This window comes from Streptopelia decaocto (genome assembly GCF_964273445.1).
Source record: "Streptopelia decaocto genome assembly, chromosome: 1".
Taxonomy (NCBI): Eukaryota; Metazoa; Chordata; class Aves; order Columbiformes; family Columbidae; genus Streptopelia; species Streptopelia decaocto.
Genome location: NC_138663.1, coordinates 70644181 through 70670193, shown reverse-complemented (window position 1 = coordinate 70670193; position 26013 = coordinate 70644181). Strand labels below are relative to the sequence as shown.

General features: G+C 38.6%; 1 protein-coding gene across 1 annotated transcript; it reads left to right on the top strand.

Annotated features, from left to right (window-relative positions):
* The first annotated feature begins 783 nt into the window (after positions 1–783).
* Positions 784–24020, top strand: MRPS35 (mitochondrial ribosomal protein S35). The gene is made up of 8 exons (XM_082057721.1): positions 784–967; positions 3235–3278; positions 4387–4554; positions 6598–6658; positions 9758–9897; positions 10615–10724; positions 12304–12373; positions 23511–24020. The coding sequence occupies exons 1-8, from the start codon at positions 814–816 to the stop codon at positions 23787–23789; spliced, it is 1026 nt and encodes a 341-aa protein (XP_081913847.1). The 5' UTR covers positions 784–813; the 3' UTR covers positions 23790–24020.
* The last annotated feature ends 1993 nt before the right edge of the window (positions 24021–26013 follow it).

The window sequence follows — 26013 nt, the reverse complement described above, 5'->3', positions numbered from 1 at the left end:
GCATTTCTTATATTGGCATAATTATTACATATGCGTTACAATTTTTGAAAATTTTGACATACATCAATGCTAAGAAATAATTGATGGTGTTAGTTATAATTGTTTAGTTTCTTACTTACAATGCATCCATTAATTATTAGTTAAATATAAACTAAGCACTCTGCTTCTAAACAACATGTTACTTGACCTTCTGTCTCCCTCTAAAACTTGAAAAATATTCCCCCATTTTGCAGGTGGTCAGAAAGCATTTATGTCAATTGGTTAATGACGGGTATATCTTTTATAACTTAATCTCAGTATACATTAATTTGGCAGCTTCTCTTCAGTAAAAAGCTAGATTTAAGAAAAGCAGCGCTATCTACTCCAGATTTACACACAAGATAGCAGGATTGTTTTGTTTCCATATGACATGAACCCACTAGCGTTTTGCTGAAGAAATCCACGGAGCTTCCCTTACAGGGGTCCCTGTTTTGGCGATACACAGTGCACACAGGTACTGAGAAGTTTTATTTCCTTATGAGAGGAAGAAAGTGACTTAAGGAAGAGAACACCAGCACAAATCCCCATCCAACTCCTCCGGTCAGGGCCACGGGTCTGGTCCCGTCCCGTCCCGTCCCGTCCCGTCCCGTCCCGTCCCGTCCCGTCCCGTCCCGTGTGCCCCAGTCGGCTCCGCACCTCCCCTCACCGCTCGCCATCCTCCTTGAGGATGGGGAACTGCTACGATTTGCCTTTACAACTGGTTTGGCCCGAGCCGGCTTCCGTCCTGCCGGGAGGGACTTGGGCGGTGAGGCTGCGTGTGGGCAGGTTCCCAAGATGGCGCTGGTCGGCGGGGCGGTGCTGGGCGGTGCGGGCCACTGGGCCGTGCTCTCCCGCTCCTGCGGGAGGGCCGTGGCGGCGCCTCTTTTCGGGGCCGCGGCTTACTCCTCCGTGCCGGCGGTGAGCAACAGGGACGGGCAGCAGAGGGAAGGTGAGAGCGGCCCGGTCCGCGTTGCGGCCGTTCGGGGACGAGGAGCTCTGGGCTGACTGGGTCCTGAGAGCGGGTGGAGAGCTCAGGCCCGTGGCGTTCCTTCCTTCCCGGCTGCAGCCCTCTCTGGAAAGGTGTTTTGTTTTGCGAATGTTTGTTGGAGAGCTTTTGGTTAAGAAACCCTATATTTACGATGTAGGGTACAGGTTTTGGCAGCATAATTAGTGTGAATAGTCTGAAGAAAAAAGTGAGCAAATTGGTGTTTGCTAGACAGATTTTCATAGAATCATAGAATTATTTCAGTTGGAAGAGACCCTCCGGATCATTGAGTCCAACCATCACCTAACTGGCACTAAACCATGTCCCTAAGAACCTCATCTAAATGCCTTTTAAACGCCTCCAGGGATGGTGACTCCACCACTTTCCGGGGCAGCCTGGTCCAATGCTTGACAACTCTTTCCTTGAAGAAATTTACAAGCTCCTTTCAGGTAGTTGCAGACAGTGATAAGGTCTCCCCTCAGCCTCCTTTTCTCCAGGCTAAAGAGCCTCATTTCCCTCAGCTGCTCCTCATCAGACTTGTGCTCCAGGCCCCTCACCAGTTCATTGCCCCCCTCTGAATTCTCTCCAGTACAGGATTTTGGGCCTGTAGTACTTTCCTTGGTTTTTGGTATACCAAATGAGAATTTAATCTTTTGCTAAGGCATGTGCACTGATATCAAACGTTTGGTGTCATGCCAGGCCTCAGGCTGAGCTGTTGTGCGTGTTCTGAGTGCAAAAGGAAACTGTTGGGTCAGGGCTGTACCAACCTTTTCCCAAAGGCCAGGTGGACATTTGTCATCTGCAGATTCAGGGGCAGGCTGGGATTCTGAAAGGGCCTCCAAGTGATGTCTGATGTTGGGGCCCATGGCACTGCAGGAATAGAAGGTGTCCTGACCTGAAATTGTAGATGTTTGTAACAGATAATAAGATGGGTATGAATGAAGTGTGTCTGTGAAAGCACCACAAAAATGGCAGGTCAAGTGATAGAAGAATGCTGTGTATTAGATGTTGCAGAGCGCTATGTGTATTCTTCGGTTTAAATTTTTATATAGCAAGAGGAACAGAATTGGATCTATGAAATACTTTTCCTTAATAAAAGAATGTGAAATTCACAAATTTTTCTAAGTCTTATGTAGGGTAGGGTTGTAAGACCGATTAATGAGGCAAAAAGAGCCCAAACATCCGCCCCTAAATCCCATTCGGTGCTTTCTGCTAAATATATACTGTATGGTAATGTGGTAACAATTAAAAAGCAAATGGACAAACAAAAAAAGCCCCAAGCCCAAACAGAACATTTCATGAGATTCACTTTCATTTATCTGGCTGCTATAAAGACCACATTGTTTTGCTGGTGTTGAGGGGCGGGACAGTTGAAAACAATTAAATTACAGTTGGAAGTGGGAGGAAATGAAGACAAGAAGTGAAAATCTCTGTTAAGATCAAAAATGTAGTTGTATTTGGTATCTTCATGTATCGCTATGAGTCCCTCAGCACAGCTCCAGCTGAAGTCAGTTGTTTGAAAAATTGAGTCGGTGGCTCAGGCCTGCTAAAAGGGAGTAAACTCTTTCAATTTCTGTTACATCTTCTCTGAGATTGCCCAATCAACCACATCAACATGGTAAAATGGCAGAAAACAAACCCATCCATTTGGTCCCCATCCCAAGAAGAAAATGTTTGATGTGCGGACAGTTTATACAGAGGTTAAATGAGCCTGAGAGAGGCACAGAAGAGGGTGTGAAGATGTTCTGTCAGAAGGAAGGGATGGAGATATGGGATTCTCCTTTTGGTAATAATGAACTGTTAGGTTTAGCTGTCCTGTACTGCTGGTGGAGAACGATTTGTGACTAAAGAGCTGTGTAGTAAAGAGAAAAGGAAGCACAGTTAGGAAGACAACAAGTGCACTTATACCTCTTTGCTCCTGCATCAAGCTGGAATAAATGGTGCTAGCAAAATGGATTTAGGCATGTAATCACTGAAATATTGTTAATGTGTTTCTAGGATAGACCTGGATGAAATGGCTTCCAAGCCATTTTTTTTCCAAAGTTTCAAAAAATAAATGAGCAATCTGCAGTATGAGTATCTGATCTTCCCCTTCTTCCATGTAAGACTGGGAAATATTAGTATATATTGTCTTTGTAGAAGAAAAAAAAAAAAAGGCATACAGGATTATGCTGCACTTTTTTCTGCATAATGACATAGTTTGTATTGAAAAATGTTTCTTTTTCTTTCAGCTTCAACAAGGAGAAGAGGCAGGACACCACAGTTCGTAAGACAGGTAAGTACTAAAACTTTTTGCAATTAACTCAGAGGTATTTGAAAACGTTTTCTAAGCTGTATACTATAACAGTTTGTACAGGAACCCCATCTGTAGTCAAAGCCTAGCGAAACAATCTGTTGTGTCTATTCCAGAATCATCGCCTAGTTTGTTTCATCTCCTGCCTGTTTTCACTCTGTGTTCTCATAAAGGCAAAAACATTAACAGGGGTAAGCTAACAGTTAGCTTGTATTGACACCATGTACCACCGTTCTTAAAAGTAACTTAAAGTTGCATTTAATATAAAACTAGACATTTTAATGCTGTTTTCAGTATGAGTCTACAGGATTCATAGTGGTTGCTTTCTGGTGTGATTAAAAAAACTGATATTGTGAATAAGTGATTTTTTTCTTGCACAGAAGATTTGAAAACTGATATCTGAACACTTAATCACTGCAAATATTCTTATTTATTGCACACATAAATTTCAAAACTATTGTATTATGTGTTATAATTTTTAAAGGCAAATAGTAAAAGTAGACTTGGCAGGTATTTTTTTTTTACCTTCCAAGGGCAGATTTAATGATACACCAAAGCAGTCAATCCAGCTGACTGCCTATGTCCATTTGTCTTTTACCTTTCTTAATTAAAGTTTTGGGGAAAGAAACAGTGACTTCGTACTTTCTTTAAGAGTGTTTGACTGAAACCTTGGTCAGTAATTGAAGGATATAAGCTATTTCTGCAATATAGTAATGCATTGTTCCTACACTGGAATTTCTATAGCAAGTAGTTTCAGAGTTACTAATATCTGTTTCTTTTAATATGAACTTGTTCAGGCTTTCAGAATTCCAGAATTTAAAACTCATTTTCTTGACCCCACCAAATGCTTAGGCACCTTACGAAATAAAATGCAATTTAAGATTGAGAAAGGCCCTGATACCCAAGCGTTGAGAGGCTATCTTTTAAAAATTCGTTTTACAAAAGAGCACTAACTTTTGATGTAAAGGTGTCTTTAAATTTCTAGCTGTGGGAATTTATTCCTGAAATAACTTTTTGCATGTGTTGCTCGTGCTTTGTCTCACAAAACAGCACATCTGCCATCAAACTTTTATAATTTTTGATTTATTAGCATCTACCTCCCAGAACTGAGAAGATGGCTGTTGATCAGGACTGGACCAGTGTTTATCCAACAGCAGCTGTGTTTAAACCTGCATCTGTGCCTCTCCCAGTTCGAATGGGTTACCCAGTGAAGAGAGGAGTACCTCCACCAAAAGAAGGCAACTTAGAACTTATGAAGGTAAGATACGTGCCATTGTTGTGTGTAACTTCTAAAATTATTGGTCACTAAGATCAATGTTTCTGTCTACTCTGCCGGAGGCTGTCCTGAGGAGCCCTGCACCCCTGAGGCCCCAGAGGAGGTCAGGATGGTGCAAGAATTTGCCTTGGTTGATGAGAACTGGTTTAAGGAATAATTAGGCAATCTGGACATCCACAAATCCATGGGCCCAGATGGGATGCACCCATGGGTACTGAGGGAGCTGGCTGATGTCATTGCTGGACCACTCTCCATCATCTTTGCCAGATCCTGGGAGACGGGAGAGGTGCCTGAGGATTGGAGGAAAGCTAACGTCACCCCAGTCTTCAAAAAGGGCAAGAAGGAAGACCCGGGTAACTATAGACCAGTCAGCCTCACCTCCATCCCTGGGAAAGTAATGGAACGACTTCTCCTTGGTGCCATCTCAAGGCATATCAAGGATAAGAGGGTCATTAGGGGCAGTCATCATGGCTTCACCAAGGGGAAGTGGTGCTTGACCAACCTCATAGCCTTTTATGAGAATGTAACAAGGTGGATGGATGATGGCAGAGTGGTGGATGTGGTCTACCTTGACTTCAGTAAAGCATTTGACACAGTCTCCCACAGCATTCTCATAGCTAAACTGAGGAAGTGTGGTCTGGACGATCAGGTAGTGAGGTGGACTGCAAACTGGCTGAAGGAAAGAAGCCAGAGGGTCATGGTCAATGGGGCAAAGTCTGGTTGGAGGCCTGTATCTAGTGGAGTGCCTCAAGGGTCGGTGCTGGGGCCAGTACTGTTCAATACATTAATCAATGACTTGGATGAGGGACTAGAGTGTACTATCAGCAAGTTTGCTGATGACACTAAGCTGGGAGGAGTGGCTGACACGCCAGAAGGCTGTGCTGCCATCCAGCGTGACCTGGACAGGCTGGAGAGTTGGGCAGGGAAAAATTTAATGAAATATAACAAGGGCAAATGTAGAGTATTGCATCTGGGCAGGAACAACCCCAGGTTCCAGTATAAGTTGCGGAATTAGACAGCAGTGTAGGGGAAAGGGACCTGGGGATCCTGGTGGACAGCAGGATGACCATGAGCCAGGACTGTGCCCTTGTGGCCAAGAGGGCCAATGGCATCCTGGGGTGTATTAGAAGGGGGGTGGTTAGTAGGTCGAGAGAGGTTCTCCTTCCTCTTTACTCTGCCCTGGTGAGACCACACCTGGAATATTGTGTCCTGTTCTGGGCTCCTCATTTCAAGAAGGACAGGGAGAGAGTCCAGCATAGAGCAACCAAGATGATTAAGGGAGTGGAGCACCTCCCTTGTGAGGAAAGATGGAGGGAGCTGGGTCTCTTTAGTTTGGAGAAGAGGAGACTGAGGGGTGACCTTATTAATGTTTACAAATATACAAAGGGTGAGTGTCATGAGGATGGAGCCAGGCTCTTCTCGGTGACAAACAATGGTAGGACAAGGGGTAATGGGTTTAAGCTGGAACATAAGAGGTTCCTCTTAAACTTGAGAAGAAACTTCTTCTCAGTAAGGACTGGAACAGGCTGCCCAGGGAGGTTGTGGAGTCTCCTACTCTGGAGACATTCAAAACCTGCCTGGACACGTTCTTATGTAGCCTCATCTAGGTGTTCCTGCTCTGGCAGGGGGATTGGACTAGATGATCTTTTGAGGTCCCTTCCAATCCCTAGCATTCTATGATTCTATGATTAGAATATTTGTATTGGGTACTGTTTTCTGTTACTAAATAGGGTACTGTTCTATTTAATTTCTAAATTAAATGGTGATAAATACAAATGTAAGTAGCAAATGAACCAAACCAGGAGACTTTTTTAAGATCATCATACCTGTGAGTTTTGTAATGGGGCTTAACTTAAGTCTTTTGCTAAATCAGACTTGAGAAGAGTCTTCTTATCTGAAGATTTTATCATGCGTATTGTACTGCCTTAACACATGTTAAAATTATAATCAGATTTCAGTAATGTCCCATATTTACGAACAGACAAAGTGCTATTATTTTGGTAACTTTTAATATGTCTGTTTCAGATTCCAAATTTTTTGCATCTTACTCCTCCTGCAATTAAGAAACACTGTGCAGCTCTTAAAGGTAAGAGGGCTTTTTTGGCTTTGTTGTAGCTGTGTGTGATGAAGTAGAAGATGAGGCATGGTCTACCACTGAAGCGGGTTATTTGTCTGGCTTTGACTAGTATTTTATGCTTTCTTGTTGCTGCATTGGGTCATACAGGTGATAGGCAGATATGTCTTAGGAGCTTTTCAGCACACAAATAAGACTTTAATTTTACCTTTTCATTAGGCCCTGCTTGTACTGGAAAATTTGTATTTTAGTGTTTTAAAGAAGATGAATGATGAATGCAACTCAGTTCTCAAAAGATTATCTGTGTTTAAACTAGGCTTTAATCAGTAACCATTCCATTGAATGGAATGTTATTAATAAATGAAACACTCTGTGACAGGAAGGTCTGCTGGGGAGATACAAGATCTAATGAAGACCAAGAACATCTCTGCCAGCCAGCAAGCCAAGAAGGAGAACCTAGGGAGTAGGTTAGTCCAAAGAGAAGTGGAGGCATGAGCGGACAGGGAGGAAATAGAATAATAAAATCATTTAGGTTGAAAAAGACCCTTAAGGTCATCAAGTGCAACCGTTAACGTAACCCTGCCAAGTCCACCACTAAGCCATGTCCCTGAGTTCCACATCTACATGTGTTTTAAACACCTCCAGGGATGGTGACTCCACAACTTCTCTGAGCAGCCTGTTCCAATCCTGGATAACCCTTTTGGTGAAGAAATTTTTCCTAATATTCAATCTAAACTTTCCCTGGAGCAACCTGTGGCTGTTTCCTGTCATCCTATGGCTTGTCACTTTTTACTTATAAGAGGCCAGTCTTGAGTTGCATGTATACAAATGCATGCAGCACAGGAAACAGGAAGAATTAGAACTCTGAGGAGTCACAGAAATGCAGAGCAAAAGCTTGTATGTTTGAGGTACAGGCAGGGATGATGTGGAGGATGAACTGACCTGTACTCAAAAGAGTGGCTCTGATACAGAGCTTTGCAATGAGATGCCTAGCAAGCTGCTTAAGAAGTTCAGAGTCAAGATCAGGAGAGAAGCTGAAAAGGATGTCTTGGTGGGAATCTGTCACAGACTGCCTGGCTGAGAAGAGGAAGTGGATGAACGGCTGAAAAAAGCCTCATAACTGCAAGCTTTGGTTTTCATGAGGAGCTGCAGCCATCCCACCATCTACTGGAAGGGTAATAGGATGGGATGGAATCAGTCAAGATTTCTGGAATGTGTTCCAGATAATTTTTTAAAGCAGATACTGAACATACTATCTAGGGGAAGGTGCTGTGTTGCACGTGCTACTTGGAAGGATGGAGGAGCTGGTTGGGAGTATCAGGGTTGGTGACAGCCTTGGTTGCAAAAACAAAATCATGGAGTTTAAGATCTTGAGAGAAGTAAGGAAGGCAAGTAGTGTATTGAAGGTAATTTCTCAATGCAGACAATTGATGAGTTGACTAGGAGACATGCTCTGATTTATTGTTGAGAAACAAAGAACAACTGGCTAAGTATGTGAAAATTAGGGACATCCTTGGTAACAGTGATCATGGAACTGTGGTGTTTAAAATCCTGAGAGAAGTGAGCAAGGCAGACAGTGGAACTATAGTGTGGATGTGAGGAAAGTGATTTTTGGTTTATTCAGGAATCTTGTTGGCAGATCTCACAAGGGACTCTCCTAGGGAGAAAAATGGCCTAGTAGAGCTGGTGGATGTTTAAGTTCAACCTCCTTAAAAGAGCAATAATGGTCCATTCCAATGTGCAGAAAGTTGAGCATATATGGCAGGACAGCATGATTGTGCAGGGAACACCTGAGTGACCTGAGATGCAAAAAGGAATTACACAGAAAGTGGAAGCAGGTAAAGACTACCCAGGAGGAAAAGGAGGGTTTTACCTGACCATCTTCAAGAGGGCAAGAAAGAAGATGCAGGGAGCTGCAGGTCAGTCAGCCTCACCACATTCCCTGAAAGACTGTGATGCAAACCTTCCTGGAAGCCACTTCCAAGCACATGAAAAGGCACTTTATAACAACCTGAATAATGCACAACCTCAGTAGGTCTCCAGGTAGTAATGAATTGGAGGGAACAAGTGATACACTGGGAGTAGGGCTGCCATTCAGAGTGATGCGAACAGGAAGGAAAAATTCAGCTGCAAGGACCCTCATGAAGTTAAAGGCAACTACAAAGTCCTGCATCTGGGATGGAGTAACCTGTGAAACAGTACAGTTGTGGGTGGGGGGCAGACCTTTGCAGAAAGGCCATGTGGGGCCTGGTGGGTGTTTGAAAGTTGAACATAGGTCAGCAGTGTGCCCTTGTGGCAAGGAAGGCTAACTGCATACTGGGCTGTATTAACAGGGGTGTAGCCAGCACATTGAGGAAATTGTTTCCCTTCCATTTAGTATTGTGCCCAGTTCGGGGATCCCCAGTACAAGAAAGACATGGACCTGTTAGAGGAGGGCCACAAAAATGATGAGAGGACTGGAACACCTCTCCTATGAAGAAAGGCTGAGAAAGTTGGGATTATTCAGCCTGGAGAAGAGAAGGCTCTGGGGGGACCTTATTGTGGTCTTTCAATATATAAAGGCTGCTTACAAGAAAGACTGGCAGAGACTTTTTACCAAGGCCTCTAGACAAGACAAGACAAGGAACAGCTGTAAGCTGAAAGAGGGTAGATTTAAGGAAGAAATTTTTCACCATAAGAGTGATTAGGCACTAGAACTGGTTGCCCAGAGAAGCTGTGGATTGTCCATCATTGGAATTGCTTAAAGCCAGGCTGGATGGGGCTTTGAGCAACCTGATCTGGTGAAAGATGCCCCTTCCCATGGCAGGGGTGTTGAACTAGATGATCTTTAAAGATCCCCAAACCATTATTTGGGTCTGTTTGTCACATGAGACTGCATCTGGAATACCATGTCCCGTTTTGGGGAACCCAGTACAAAGAAACACATTGAAATGCTGGAGCAAGTCTGGCAGAGACCCTGACATTATTTAAGTGAGTATGGTTTCTATAAGTACTACTTTAAAAAAGATATATTGCAATAAATTGAAAACAAACAAAACACCACCACCAACAAAAAACAACAACAAAAAGCCCAACAGTTATTACTTGGAATGTTTTCTCTTTATTATACAGATTTCTGCACCGAATGGCCAAGTGCTTTGGACAGTGATGAGAAATGTGAACAGCATTTTCCTGTTGAAATTGAGACAGTAGATTATGTTTCTTCAGGAACATCTATTCGTAATCCCAAAGCAAGGGTGGTGACTTTAAGAGTAAGTATTTTTGGTAAACAGCCTGTGTCTTTTCAAAACATGTGCAAGTATGATATGTTGTAAGATATGGTGGACTGACCCTGTCTGGATGCCAGGGGCCTACCACGCTCTGCTACTTCCCTGCTGAGCGGGACAGAAAGAGAAAAAATATGATGGAAGGCTTGTGGATTGAGATAAAGACAAGGAGAGCTCTCCTACCAATTACTGTCATGGGCAAAACAGACTTGACTTGGGGAAATTAATTATTTACCAATCAAATCAAAGTAGGATATTGAAAAATAAAAACTAAATCTTGAAACTCCTTCCCTTCAGCCCTCCCTTCCTCCCAGGCTCAACTTCACTCCTGATTTCTCTACCTCCTCCTGCTAAGTAGTGCAGGGGGACAGGGAATGGGGGTTGTGGTCAGTTCATCACATTGTCTGTGTTGCTCCTTCCTCCTCACACCTTCCCCTGCTCCAGTGTGGGGTCCCTGCTACAGGAGACATTTCTCCACAAACTTGTCCAATGTGAGTCCTTCCCACAAACTGCAGTTCTTCACGAACTGCTCCAGCATGGGTCCTTTCCACGGGGTGCAGCCCTTCAGGAGCAGACTGTTCTGGCATGGGTCTCCCATAGGGTTAAAAGATGTGCCTAACTATCTCAAAATATTTTCAGGTTGCATAATAATACTAATAAAATAAAAAAGCTAATAAAAGATGTTTTCTCTTGTGCTTGAAGGTTAAACTTTCTAACCTGAATTTGGATGACCATGCAAAGAAGAAGCTCATTAAACTTGTAGGAGAGCGGTACTGTAAGGATACAGATACGCTCACAATTACAACGGACAGGTACAGTTACAAGAAGGAAAAAAATGCCTATAGCAATGTGTTAAATATTGTTAGATATTGAAGCTCTGTGTTTAGAAGTCTCAGTTGTTGTTTTAAGTAGCTGTCATGCTTCCCAACAGAACCCATGGGCTCTGTGTAGTTTTAACAATGATCTGAAGAGTGTCAAGCAAGAAGAATTGTATCAATGACCAGATGTTTCTCGGTATTTTGATATTCTAGCTATAAACAATTCACTTTAGTTATTTACAGTTATATTCAGAAGGCTGCATTGGAAAAACTTGTTTTCTGTGTTGAATTTTGAAGCCTTTAAGAGAATACATACATCTTCCTAAATTCACAATACACTTTAATTCACAGCTGCTCTCAGTGGTAGGAAAAACAGTATTGATAGTCTTTGCATGTTTTTATTAGAAATCTTTTTCCCATCTTAAATTTCCTGTCCTTTAGTATGAATACTGTTTTAATTTACATAAAATAAATACAAAATGGATAAAATTGTGCCTATCTTTTTCAACTAGACTTGGAAATCTGGTAGTTTACTGGGATCACTTGTGCTATCAACAGTTTCATTTCCCTTGCAAGACTTATATTGTGGCTAAAACATTATGATAGCTGAAAGGAGCTTACCCTGTAGAGCATCTGTGAATGTCTCATGCTGTGTTCCAGAAGAAACTCTTAATGTGCCTGTTGATATTTTCACTTCATTTTTAGTAAATTCAAAGGCCCAAGCTCTGAGCAGAATTCATTTCTTGTAATACAGGATTTTCCAGGCTGAGGCTCTTTCACTATGACAGAAGTAAGAGTTCAAAAGCTTGATTCCCTTTTAAAGTTTATTTGCTAGAATAGTCATAGTCCATATTCATTCAAATGAGTGTTTTTTGAGCATCTCAGATGTAGTCTTGCAAGATTCAATTTGTTCTACATCAAAAATGGAGGGTGAAGCAGCCTGCAGGAAGTGAGTGAGAAACACACAGGAAGTTATGGTTGATCAGCATGAGGGAGAGCTTAATGTCATCAAATTTTCAGTAGAAGTTTTTGATGACCAGTTTTAAGAAATACACTGGTTTTGCAGAAATGTGTTTTATACCAACAGATTACCTCTGGTGATCCTGTTTTGACTTACGGCTATATTGACTTAAACTTGTCTTCTTACATAATTTCTTAAATCTCCTGTTCTGAACTATATTTCATGGCGGTTTTCACCACTCATCCTCCTTCCTTCAGGTCTGGGGACGGGAAAAATAAATCAGGTTTTGAGTATGCTGGGTTCCACTGCGGCACAGAGGGCAAAGGAGTTCTTAATGTTACCCGAAGATCTGTAAATTCTTGCATTTCGCGCATTTTCTTACTGACTTGCCGATGCCCATTCTTCCATCTTCTTAATACTCAATGCCTTCATGATGTTATTCTTGATTATGTGTAGTTGAGAAATGCATGTGAATAATATACACATTTCCGTAAGATTCCCTGCATTACAAATTAGACACTTTTATGGTAAGTTTAATTAAATTTGGTTCAAAAGTATATTACAGTGGCTTGATTGATTTCAAAAATACTGTCTTTGTGTATGAATTTTCAGGTGTCCGCTAAGAAGACAGAACTATGATTATGGCATACACCTTCTCACAGTTCTGTACCATGAATCTTGGGTAAGCGATTGTGAATAACTCGCGCTTTTTAACGTGCTCTCTCGTAACTTCTAAAAAGCTCCATGGCGTGCACAGCTTAAAGTAAATTATCTTAAATTCTTTTCCTTTTCCACCTCACCTCAAATTCAAGCAAGAGAAGTTGCTTATATTTGAATGTTAATTCCCCAGTCAACTTAGAGTGCATTTCTTTAACTGCACAAATGCTATTCTGGTTGTTTGTATACATAGTTTGCTGCTTTTCAGAAGTTTTCTAGTTTATGATCTTAGTAAGAGATTCTTTCCCAATACTTTTTCTCACAACAGCAAGCCTAAAAGTGACCCTGAGCCTAGCAGAAAACACCTTAATTCTCAGGATTCCTAAATATACCTGTGGTTTGGCATGCTGGGCTGCCTATGCACAATATTCAAATATGAATTGAGTGAATCCAGAGGAGTGGTGTGCTCTGTGATTATCACCTGTTATCTATGCATTCTTAACAGTAGCTGTGTTTAAAAATGAAAACAAGTCCATTCCAAAAAAAAGCAGAGGGGTGTGTTACTGGTTTTAAAGCTATGGAAACTGAAATAAAGCACAGGATCTGCATTTTGCCTCATGCCAAACTCTTATCTGTTACTTAGAATCTATCTTTCTTTGGGTGGTTCCTGGGCTGCAGTAACCCATGGTTGTAATTTGGAAGTATTCTGCTTCTTAAATGCTCCCTCACAAATCTTGCCTCAAGCTGGAAGGAGTGAGAACCTAGACTGCTTTTCTGAGCTCCCTTTTGTTCAGAAAAAGGACATCCTCCCCAACTTCTGTTAGTTTTAGGATTTCATTGCATCAGTTAGTGTCCAGAAAATTATATACAATTGTTGTAATTCTTTAGATAAATATTTCTACCAAAGCAAGAGTAATGTAAACTTTTCTATAATCATTCAGGAAATAGTGTATTTGGAAATTTACCTAGTAGTTCATTTTTGTTAAACAATTATACACGTGAAATATCCAATGTAAAGGTATTAAAGATACTATTCCAATTTATTGATAATTTATTACAATTCTTAAGTAGTCCTCTAAATAAGATATCTTTAGACCACAGATAGTGCCTTTACATTGAGTTCCTCAGACTTGTCTCCTCTATTTTTGTGATTAATCATGTTGGTTGTAAGTATTACCATTAACAATTTCACAGGCATTTTGTACAGAAAACAAGTTAGCTGACTGAAATGAAATTGTTGAAAACCCATAGTTATGTTTTGGATAACTTAACATTTTTTAAAATGTTATTAGTCATATTGTTTGAGGCAGACAGTGAAAGCCTTCATCACCAGTATATTTCCACAGAGTGCTCTGTTTTAGAAGTTGTAGTTGATTCAGTACCAAAATTCACACTTCAATTGTTTTATAGTATTCAAATTAAATCTCCATATTTAGCATTTTTATGTATGTCAGTGTTCTTGATTTCGATCATTGCAGTGATGGTATAAAAAATGTAATAGGAGGATGAGCCATATTTCTCTTTCACTGGAAGTTACCTTGAACAATAAATTTTGTAATTGTAGAGCGCATCAAATTAAACTCAGCTTATACTAACGTCTTAAAAGATACATTTACTTTAGATTTCAAGTGCTTTGTACACATGGATATTATTCTCTCCAACAGTATTACATTGCAGTACAAATCTTAAATTAATGACAGATCGGTTTCCTGTATTAAGCAATGACAAGAGAAGTACACAACGCTCATGTTATTAATTCCAGACAAACAGCACATCTGTCCTTTGCTCCAGCATTACTTAGTGATGGAAGAGAGGGCTATACGATATTGCTATGTGAGTGTTCAGTATGTATTGAATATGCAAAAGTCTCTTGCCCTTTTATTACCTTTCAACTTCCATGTTAATATTTGATGAGTTTGTCAATCACTTGTAATTGTCTTTGATTTCCATGAAAAATTAATGGTCTCCTGAGACACTTTGGTTTTTTTGTGTAACATGTTTTGTGGTTTGGGTTTATTGTTTTTTTGTTTTTCATGATCAGCAGTAATGCCTTTTAATAACTTGCTGAAAGGTGGTTTGGATACATTTTGTAAACCGTAAACAACGTATGGTTAATTTTAGTTTGTAAAAACTTGAATATGGACAGGGAGTGGCCATCCTTGTAGACAGTAACATCAGTCCTGTTTACAGAACTAAATACAATATTTGATGACTTTCCCAGCAGAAAGTATGTCACAGTGTAGTATCACACTGTGTTTCCATGCATATGCATGATGGAATTCAATAAAAAGATGAGGGCAGTGTTACATTCTTGCCAAGTGAAAGGAAACTGGCTGCATGTAGATTTTGCCCTCAGTCCTGAAAACTTTGCCTCCTATCTCTCTAAACATGGCATAACACTATAATTCATGTTGATAACTGGGTTACTGAATTTTGTGAACTAGAAAGCATGTGAATATATAAAAGGAAAAATTGTATTCCGATATCCATCAGGAAATGTAATTTCAGGTGTAATTATGTTTTAGTTGCCAGTGATGCATAATTCTTTTATTACAGTTACGAATTAGAGCATCCAAGTAGTTTCAGAATCTGAAAGCTTTTTAAAAGCATGACAGTTCTTGGTGGTTTTGTTGGGGATATAGTGAACTCTGTGCTAGGAAGCTGCATTGTGTGGAGATGCATTTCCAACAGAAAGTTATTCTTAAAGTAATGGGTGTGAGGAGTTTAGTTCTGGCTCGTCTGTCTATTTGTATAGAGGCTCAGAAGAGAAAATGTCAACAGTGTTACAAATTTTTTGTATGCTTTTCCAGTCTCGGCTTCAATAAAAACTGAGGGCATCCACAACTCACCAATTCTATTGCTGTTGCAACTAGAGGGCTCAGGTGGAATTAGTTTGCAATAGTCCCTGTTATAATGGAGTTACGGTTTAAATATGCAACAAGTATGTGCAGACAAAATAGAAAGCAAATAGTTGGGGGGATTACCAACAATTGGTGCAGGTGTAGTTTTGACTCAAGGCTCTGAATATGTTGTTCAGAATGGATTTCTTTCTTGGATTGTGATGTGGGGAAGAGAGTTTGTTTTCATTTATATGAATAAAAGGTTATCCACATCAGATTTGTCAGACTGGTTTCTGAGAGGTACCAGAGTGAAAGTGAGGGAAGCATCTTGATAGGTTAATGCACTGACTAGCATTTTTGAGTCCTCTAACCAGCTAGCAATCAGTGGATGATGCAAGAAGACAGGCAATCCAAATTGTGAAAGGCTTTGAAGATATATGAGAGGATTGAACCAGCTGTAACAAGCTTTCAGAGAAGTTCAGGTGTTTTTTGTAGTCATGTGTAAGAGCTCTGTTTTTGAATCTGTGGGGAAGTAAGAAAAATGGAAGGAATTGAAAGAAAGGAGTGGTTGGTTGTGATTTTTGTTTGCTTGTTTTTGTTGTTTTTTGTTTTGTTTGGGTGGGGGTTTTTTGTTGTTTTTTGTTTGTTTGTTTGTTTTGTGGAAGGACTAAATGAGTGAATATAGGGTTCTTTTTTGTTGTTTTGTGACTGTTGGAGGAAGAAGCAAGGGTTTCCATACTGTGGGATGGGGAGGGACAGGGGAAAAGAATTGTCAGACTGTTGATAGATGGTCAGAATGAAGAGTTAAGATGAAGAAGCTGACAGAGGTGGCACAAGTGCAAAAAGTTACATTCATTACTTGGGAATACATAACCTCCACGAATTGGTAGTTAAAAGTAGTATTGCTTTTGAAACTGCTGGTTTTCCTGCCTTCTCATGTTCACACAGAAATGCCATCAATGAACTTAACCATGCAAAATTCTGCAAAAGCTCTGGGTGCCCAAGACCTTTCAGGATTATGCTAGAATTTACCAAAACACAGTGCAGTGTAACCAATTGGTATTTGATCTGTATTTAAACAAATAACCCCCCTTTCTTTTGAAGAAAGAAATGTAACAATTTTCTTCCATACTCTAGAATGCATTCCTGTAGCACATCATACTACCCTTGCTTTTTGGAAAGGGAATCTGTAGTGACTTCTTTTTTTTTTTTTTTTTTTTTTTCTCCAGAAAATAACAATCTTGTTTGTTTGTTTTAATAGAGGAAGTGAAGGAAGAGAGGAGGAAAAACATGAGTTCATCCTCTGGTTCTTGATCCTATCACAGATTCAAATGAGATACAATGAAGCAGTACAACTATGGCAAGCTATTCAGAATATTGGCAGCATATAGGTGGATTGGTAGTAGTTGCTTGGTAAGATGAGTTTGAACAGTGGGAGCAGTATTAATTAGCGGTCTACATATTGTGTTCTTCGTTCAACTTATTTGAATTACAGGTTGGCTAATGAGGCTGCCTAAATCTAATGCAGAGTTCCACTTAGTTGTAGTCTTTGTTACTTATGGATGCATAAGAAGCATACCTAAACATCCCAGACTGATGCATTTGGCACCTTAATTTTGGTAAATGTGGATAGGTAGCAGGCCAGTGAGTTCAATTTTCTTTAAAACATTCAGATTTTAAAACTTAAGAATATTTATTTATTTTTTTATTTTAGAATACTTGGAGATCTTTTGCTTCTTATTTAATAGTTTTCAGGTTATTAATCAAATATGTGTGTTTTATTGGCTTGTAGAATGTATTCAGTTGATATCTGAATTGCTAAGAATTGGACATTTTCTGTGATTCCTTTCAAATTATCCTGCAGGATTGTGTGTAGATTGGATTAATCAATGAAAGGGTGGAGATATATTTAGATTGTTAAACAGGAGATCAATCAGTTATATTTCTGCTGCCTTTAAATGATAGTACTACTTGAATGCTGTAACGTCTCTCTAAGCCTGAATGTATTTTTATGGTGTTAAGTGGCTTTTACAGAGTAAGAGTTTGCTGCCCTCAAGTGGTTAAAAACATCATAAACTCATTTCTTTACACTCAGCTGGGGTTAATAGTTTATCACTAAAAAGTAAAGTTCTGTTATGAGTTGAAAGTAAGAAGGAGAAACAAGTGGAGCAGAAAGTCAGTTTTCCAGTAAGGAAAAACATTTGTAATTATTAGAAAGGGGAGGAATCTGGAAAAAATAATGAGGAGGAAATAACTTACAGTTGTTTTAAATCTGTCAAGACTACGAAAAGGTGCAGCAATTTTCCTTGCTCCAATTCCACGTGATTTTCAACATACATAAATACAACATGATGGAAAGTGGAGGATATAATTCTGTTTTACACAACTGAGATCTTGAAAGGTTAGTGAAAAGTTACCTTTGCATTTTGTATTCTGCAGTGTATTTCTTAAAGTAAAAGGTCCAATCTGGCATACTAAGAATAACAAAGCAATGCTGCACACACTTTTGAACTGTCTTGCTTTTCATAGTACTGTAGTTACAGGAGTCTGATAAAAAAGATTTAAGACTTAAAAGAACAGTAAGGAAGAAGGAATATAGAAGTAGGGATAAGTGGAAAGTGGCTACTGAATATGTACAGTAATAGGCAAAGGGTCTTCTGGGTGCATCTCTTTGCATTGTGCTTGCATAGTACTTAATAGTACTTGAAGTGGAAGGACAGGGAAATTGAAGCAGAAAGGTGAGGAAGGAAAAAACCTGAAGAATGGACAGACGGAGCGACACTAGAGTCTTAACTGAAACTTTCTGTGAACTCCAAAGCTGTGCAGCTTGAAAGAACTTGAGGAAAGTATCCCACATAGCTTTTCCATTCAAGTAGAGCATTCAGCTGCAAGGCACTGGTGGGGTGGAGTGTCTGTGTATACATGCAGCTGAATGAATACTTTTATCTAACAATTGGTGATAATCATAAAATCCATTAGATAGCTCTATCACTTAAATTGCACTGCCTTTTTTTTCATTTACAGTCAACTTAAGCCATTTCAAGTGAGCACTTCAGGTTGTGCCAGGAGAACTTGGTAACAGTAGAATTTTGCTGTTTTCATACTAGGAGTTTACCTTGTAATTCAGCCTAAAATATGTGAAAGGAAAGCAGTCCACTTTTGAAATGTAAGCAAGGCCTCTGACCACTTAGGTTTCAAAACTATAATTTAGCTTCATGTTCTGAGCACTCAACATGTTATGACATGTGGGTTGTAGGGTTAAAATGGGAGGTTGAGGCAGACGCTCTTCAGTCTTGCTGAAACTCTCTGGGCAGAAGAAAATTCAAGATTTATTGAACTGAAAGCTTAGTGATTAGAGCATGTACCTGGGAGAGACAGGTTTAGAGCTCTGGGCACCGTTTAGTTTAACTGAAGAATGCTTAGTGTAAATTTCCTGACTTTGAGATCTTAGAATAATTAAGTGTGATAGAATTGTGCCCTTCCTACAATAGTCTTCTTTCTCAGTATGTCATTATGTATGGTTTAAGTAACACATATTGAGGCTGAAGTAAGGGTGGTCTCTAAATGTTGTAATAGATACTTTGTTTTGAAGTATGTATTACGTTTCATTGTGCACTCACTGGTGCTCAAAATCTAATAACTTGAAAGACTCCTCATCATTAATGTGAGTCAGAAAAGATAAAGCTAAGTGGCACAGTACATGTTATGTATAATAAGCTTTTGCTGGAGATCTAAATTCAAACATTTAAAATCAAAGGAAGGAATTTTTCTGACAGGAAACTTGAATTGCAGTGAAAGAAGTTCGAACCTTTCTGTACCTCTGGCTTGGAACCACAAAGGATGAACGTCCAAGCAAAAGGTTGAATTAAGAATTGTCTTTGTACTATTTCAGACTGTGGTAAGCTTTTAGCTATACCTTGTGTTAAAGCCCTATGTTTCTAGGTGTTGGAGAAACAAGGTTTCTTTTTCATCCATAAATGTAGGTTTTGCAACTGTTTGATCTTCAGTCTAAATGTTGGTGAGAAATGAAGTCTTATAGGGCATAGATATTAACACAATCAACAGAAAATCATCAAAGATTTGGACCCTTAATATCACTGATCTTTCTTGATGAGATTAGAATCTTATCTGATTTGCATTCAGAAAACAAACTGAGTTAGATAAATACCTTTTAAATAACCCTTTCAGAAACATGGAATTTCCAGAAAATAGATGCAGCCACTTCAGCCCTGAGAAATTAGGTACTGTCCTCATTTTTGAAAGAGGTTATCTAGATAGTGACTATTGAGGACTCAAATACAGAAACAGATATTAAACCTGTGAGTATCAGAAGTATGACAGCATCTCTTACATCCGATACTATGTTTTTCTGTTTTACATGTGTACCTTACTGGAGTGTTTAGTCCTCACAGTCTTTCCTGATTTTGCTTGACACTCTAGGAGTCTTATCTGCCCTGTGGCATTGCTGTGTCCTAGAAAATAATGTTCTGCTCATTCAGAAGAATGTATTTTAACCTATTCTGCGTCACCAAGCAGTTAATTTTTTTTTTATCCAATCTCATCAGATAGAAATATGTTTTACCTCTTTACAAATTTATGTTGATATTTCTTGTAAGTTGCTAACTTAATAGGTCAAATGAGTAATATGTCCAAAGACATAAGTATGTAATAGTTTTGACGACTCCTCTTTGGCTTGAAAGTGCCCACTACTTTGAAAAACGCTAGCATAGCTCTCATTTATGACCTGAAAACCTGGATTATTGTACCACACAGAGTATCCTTTATTTCAAGGCAGTACTAAGAAATGTGTGTATTTATTCAAGGCTATAAGGAGTTTGAAATTTTACTTGCAACTGAAAGGACTCTCCTTCCCCTCAAGAAAAAATCTCAGTAAAATACTTACTCTTTGCTAAACAGCATTCAATTTTTAACTGTTCAATCCATTTAAAAGAAAGTTGAGTAACATGAGTTATGTTAATTGCCTTGAAGATTTCAGTGTGCCGCTTAAAAGATTTATTTAAAATGTCTTCCCCCAAAAAAACCGTAGAGGACCGAAAATTGTAATCCTGCCTGTGACAGCAAAATGATGAAAGTTAAACTTTAAAAAAGAATTTAAAAAAAGATGAAACGCTTTCTTCTTTTCTGTACTTAAGGGTACAAAATGTATTGAAGCTTTTAGTTAATGCCTTTATGTAAAAAACAATTTTACTGGCCAGAATACTATTTTGGTATTTATACTGTGTCAGTACTTCAGATTAAGCACTGTGAAGGTTTATAAACCTCCCAAAAGACTGGCTTAAACTGTCATGTAAAAGATTTCTTCCGGAACAAGTCCTTATTCTGTTTGTAGGAGTAAAAAATAATTCTCTATATTTACACTAGGAGATGTAAAAAAAAAAACAAACTTTTTTGCATCTTCTTTAGTAACAGGCTTATGTCCTTTGACTTTATATGAAAAGTTTTTTCTGTGTTTGTTTGGTTTGTTTTGTTTGATTGGGTCGTGGTTTTTTGGGGGTTTTTTTTGACATTTCTCATTAAAAGTTTTGGTAAAAGAACCAGTTGAAATTATCAGCTGAGTGCATTTTCAGCCAGGCTGGTTAATAGTGAGGTTCTGTCCTAGGTGTGATAAAATGGAGCAATCATTTTTAGTGAATTCATTGAAGAAACATTCTTTATTTTTAACCTCATTCACTAAATGGGGATTCTAGAAGAATGTTAACACAATGCCACATTTGTATTCCTGTTTTCACAGTTTTATTCTCATTTCTAAAACTTACTGCAGTGTTTACTAGTATTTTACATTTGTAAGGAACAAAAAAAATCAACTACCAAAACTCTGATGAAGACCTCATTTTTGAAGTTTCTTTTTCTGTCTCCCTATTTTTCTTCATAGCATTTGAAACTGAGGCTACAATACTCATAACATTTCCACTATTCAGAGTTCATGGGTGATTGTCTTTGACTGAAAAAGGGTGCTTTTTCAAATGAAAATACAACTCCAGATTCACTTTTTCTCTTGCAATAAATCTGATTGGAGAGGTTTTTAAGTTTCACTCAATACAGTTGGTTTGCAAAAATCTGGTTTCTGTTGAGTTTCCTGTTTGTGATGTATGTCTGGACCTGTGTACACTGGGATAATTTTTCATTTTGAGGCATGGCCACCAACATTGCAGCAATGGATACTGGCTTCTTGTAGCAGGGCTGAGGAATGGATTTTGAAATCTCCCCCTACTGTCAAATCACTTCCTGCCTCCCTCTCCTCCAGAAATCAGATTTTATTTTAAAATCTGTTTTGACACACCATTCTGCTGGGAAGAATTCCAAGAAAGAAAAAGTTAACAGTTTCTTTGGCCTCCTTTAAAGACAGGGAAATCTTAATCTCTTTATCAGCGTGCATCTCTGAAATCCTGTATGTTAATGTGTGCAGAGAAGGAGGATTTTCCCGAGGAGAGAAATGTAATAACTGTAATTAGTTCTTGTTGTCTCTGCTGTAACTTAAAGTGTTTAAAAGCCTCAAAGTGGTCTTTTGTTTGAATTTCAAACATAAGTTTGGTCTAGAGAGCCGAGAGGAGCAATACCTGTATTCCATTACTCTTGAGAAACCCTATCCCTGTGAGAGAAGCTTTGCTTTAAAATTCTTTTGGAGTTTAGTAAAAAAAAAGTCTTGGATATCCATTATGCAGATAAACAAGGGATATGTAAAACAGGCTGATGTCATTAATTGAAAACTATGTAAATCTCCACATTGAATTGCAGTATTTTTCAAACATACAAGGAATACTTTACTATACCCACTTGTTCTGCTGCTGCTTTAGCAATACAGGTTACAGTATCTCCTTTTTTTTTCCACCCCTTTAGAAATTGAATGAGTTTCTTTTACTTCTGTGTTGTATTGTGTCCAGGTTTTAATGTCAGTCACATGAGCCTTTTAGCAGTGTTAATCACTATTTCTGACTAAACATTTGGACTCAGAGATTTAAAAGACAAGAGATGCCATTTACTAGGTTCAGTGTTAAAGTGTTTTTAATTCACATAGACAGACCCAAGCACACAGGGTTTTACAGGAAAAAAATAATCTTGGGTCTTACTAAGGTTATTTGACTTCAGCAAGTTTGACTAGTGGACAGAATACTGTAAAATAAACAAATGAAAAATAAACAACACAGCCCCCCACCAAAACAAAACAAAACAAACCCCAGCCGCCCTGTGATTACCGGGTTTATATGATGTAGATGCTTTATAATAATGTTTCTTTGAATTTACTCCCAGAGAAATGTTTTTCTTAGAATTGCTGTAGATTTCGTCTATAAAAACATGACCACCCCAAATAAACAAAAAATAATTCAAATTGTGATTCTTATATATTTGAAGTAATATAGGGCTACTATGTATTGTTTACATCAATAAAGTACTAAATAATTATAAATACACAAATAAGTAGTCAATCTACAATATATTAAAAAATACATAGCTACAAAGCATATATATTTACAAAAGTACAATAAAATATAAATATACAAAACCAGTAGGTAATAACATTTGAAATATCCCTATAACAGTCTGTGAATCTAGAGGAAGGCCTGCCGAATCAGAGAAATACTTAAATACAAAATTTATGAAGCACAGCTGCACAAACCAAGTATTTACAGGCAGTGGGACCACAGAACATTTCAACTGTGCTAAACTTTTGATCCTGTCTAATCTTGTAACAGCAATTAGGGAAAAATTAGCATCTTGTGCATAGAGATTCTTTTGAGGCGCAATTTGTTTTGCAGGAAGAGGAAGTGGATTAATTGGTGGTGTTTTTCCGTATGAGTCACGATTAAAACATTTCCCAAATGGTGAAGGATTGCCGTCTCTCGTCATAGGTTACTTCGTATGGGCTGTCTCACTTGGTGTCTTGCAGCCAGTGTAAACATACTGAAGTCATATGTTAGGGACATAATAGCTAGGTGGCTACTTCCAGAAGTTGAGCGTTTAGGGTTATTTAAAATTATTACTTTTACAAAGTTTTTTGTTGGTCGTTCTGTATAGTCCATAAGCTTTTCTTTCCATTTTGACTCATCTTTTATATCTGTCTGATACGTTAAGAACTTGATAAGTGGGACGAAAGAAACTCCTTCTGCACAGAACATGTTTGGCATACAGGCACCTTTTGAACTCTGAGGCTTGAGTTACAAGCCTTGGACTTTAGAGGAAGGGAAATACCTTTCATGTCGACAGTAATTTTTAAAGTGAATTTTTATGAGATAAGTTTCTTCCCATTATTGTAGCCTTGTTTCAGTCTTGAGAAGTTTTAAGATTATGTATATTTTCTTTTAGAAAACGGAGATGTGGGAGAGCGAGAAGGCTGAGGAAGACATGGAAGAGTATATCTGGGAAAATAGCCGCTCTCAGAAAAATGCCTTGGATACACTACTTCGAATAAAAGCCTCAGAGAATGTCAGTGATGTAACTAAGGAAGAGCTTCTTGCATCTGAAGTGGTTAAGGATTACAGAAACTCTGTAATTGCACTTAAAAATGAAGGTGAAACAGAAAATAACATGTCTCGATATAAGGAATCTGTGAAAAAACTATTGAATATGCAACCATTACCATGAGAGCTGACTCTGCAGGTACATCTGATTATTACAGAAATATTAAACTACTGTGTTAAAGTTTTTATATGATATGGTTATATAATTATTCAGAACCTTAACCAAAAATATGAAACTTGACGATGAGTTAATTTAAATAGTTATCAGATTTTTCTTTACCACTGGATTTTCTTGTAAACATAATTTTCCTGTCTGTGAACCTTGTTCTTTGAATAAAGTAAGTTTTGAGTCATATTTGTGACTTGAACATTCTATTCTGTGCTTTCTTAGCTTGGGAGATCCTGGCTCAGTCCTCTGCTTAATATCATTCTGACTTCTCACACAACTTGTTTTGGCTTATAACTTAGAGCAACAATGTCAAAAATGATGAAATTACTTGGGCTCCAAGTTCCATTAAATAAGAGTCTCAATGTTAAGAGCTCTAAACTTTCTAAATGCTTTTCAAATGTCACTCAGGCTTTTCTCTATTTTTGTACTCTCTATCTGTAAAATAAAAATAACGTTGCTTGAGTAATTTTGGAGAGAAGTTGAAGCACAATGAGCAGCATGAGGTTCTTGCTTGTCATGAGGGCTAATAAATACCGTGAGTAAAAATCACCTTTCTCTAAAATGATCCATAAAAACAAGGTAGAAAAAGGGATGGTAATGGGAAGGTGAACTAGCAGTTATTTACAGGATACGAAAGTGAGGAAATAAGGAAGAATGGTGAGAGTTGCTGAAAGTGAGAGCTGGTGGTGAGCAGCTTAAATAGGAATGGACTGAGTCTTGGTACCCTAAGGCCTGCTGAGTTGTGTCTTGAATGTATTCAGGCTCTTCAAGGAAAAAAAAGTTTGTAGCACTCAACTTCCATGAAGCACGGAGAAAGTAAACATATGGATGTTTATCTTATATTGGGTAATTTGTATATGAAAGGAATTCATTTGAAACACTGGAATCATAGGTGACTTTTATTGCCTTCTCAGGGTTAAGAAAAAAAACTCTTAAAAATGCCAGCTTGGAAGGACATAACTCTATTTTTGCTTCTATTGTACCTTTTTGCCTTACCAAGATTTCAGCTTAGATAGAAAGCCTTCATTTTCTGGAAGAGACAGAGGGAGTCTTTATTCATCAGATAGAAGAATTCTGCCAGCTTATTAAAGAACCTAGCATGTGGCCCTGCCAGCAAGTCTTTTGAGAGGAAACAACGTAAGAGTAAGAACATTGAATATTAAAGTGTAATTGATTGCTGCCAAGTGACTCATTGCTAGGATTTTTCGTTGTTTTTGTTTTTATGTACAGCCAAAGACTGTATATATTCCCATTTCCAAAACATTGTCAGTTTTGGAAGGATTCTTCTTAGGTAGCGATTGTTGTCATATGGCAGGAGACTGAGTTTAATGGAGCTTGTTACTCATGATGGGAATTTGCCAGAGCCTTAGCTATGATTGAAAATGCTTGTCCTGTAATCCCAATTTTGCACTGACTTGGTTATTTAGTGATCAGTCCTCTTAGAAGTGGAGTTTTAGCAGAAGCTTCATATGGGGAAAGTTTTGGCTGTTACCAGGTTGTTCCTTTATTCATGGTTAAGGGGAGTAATGTTTAAAATTGTCATTTGAAATAGTGCATCTGTATAATTCCTAATCTTTTTTGAACAGCCATGAAACCAAAATTACTGAGGAAGTAGCGGCAGTTTGAGTCAGAGAATGGTGTGGATGGTGGAGTTATGTCTGGCTTTATTCCAGAGGCGGTTTGGTTCTACTATGTACACAAGAGAAATTTGTTTCCTTAATTAGCTTTGTCAGTGCTTGCATAAGGACTGGCGTACTGGCATGCCTGTGTGACTAACTTCTGTTGTGCAGTGACATGTCTTGTACCAGACTCTTATGAGTAATGCCCTTAAATGTTTTAAGAAACCTAAAATCCCATAAGCTCTCTTTTCTCCATAAAGTCATTCTTACATATTCAGGACTTAAGAGCACGTGGTAAAATCCTCTTTGAACCAGAGGAAAATTCAGTTTTTCTTTGCTCTTCGTAGACTTTAAATGAACCTAAGGAGAACTCTGTATGAAAGTTGTAGTTAAAATAATGGTTTGACTTTACTAATAATAATGTCTGGTAGAAAGAACAGCACAGCAAGGTAAATTGACTTTTTGTTTGATTTCATTAGCATTTCTTTAGCTTCACAGCTAATTCATAGAAAACCTGAAATGCACAGGCTTCCAGAATTGCTGCTGAAGTGTTCATGCCT

What these genes read in the sequence shown, in the direction of transcription:
- MRPS35 (XM_082057721.1), top strand. Translation starts at nt 814, where the DNA reads ATGGCGCTGGTCGGCGGGGCGGTGCTGGGCGGTGCGGGCCACTGGGCC. An exon ending in CACCACAGTTCGTAAGACAG is followed by an intron (nt 3,279 to 4,386) that starts GTAAGTACTAAA and finishes TTGATTTATTAG; the next exon opens with CATCTACCTCCCAGAACTGA. An exon ending in CAAGGGTGGTGACTTTAAGA is followed by an intron (nt 9,898 to 10,614) that starts GTAAGTATTTTT and finishes TTGTGCTTGAAG; the next exon opens with GTTAAACTTTCTAACCTGAA.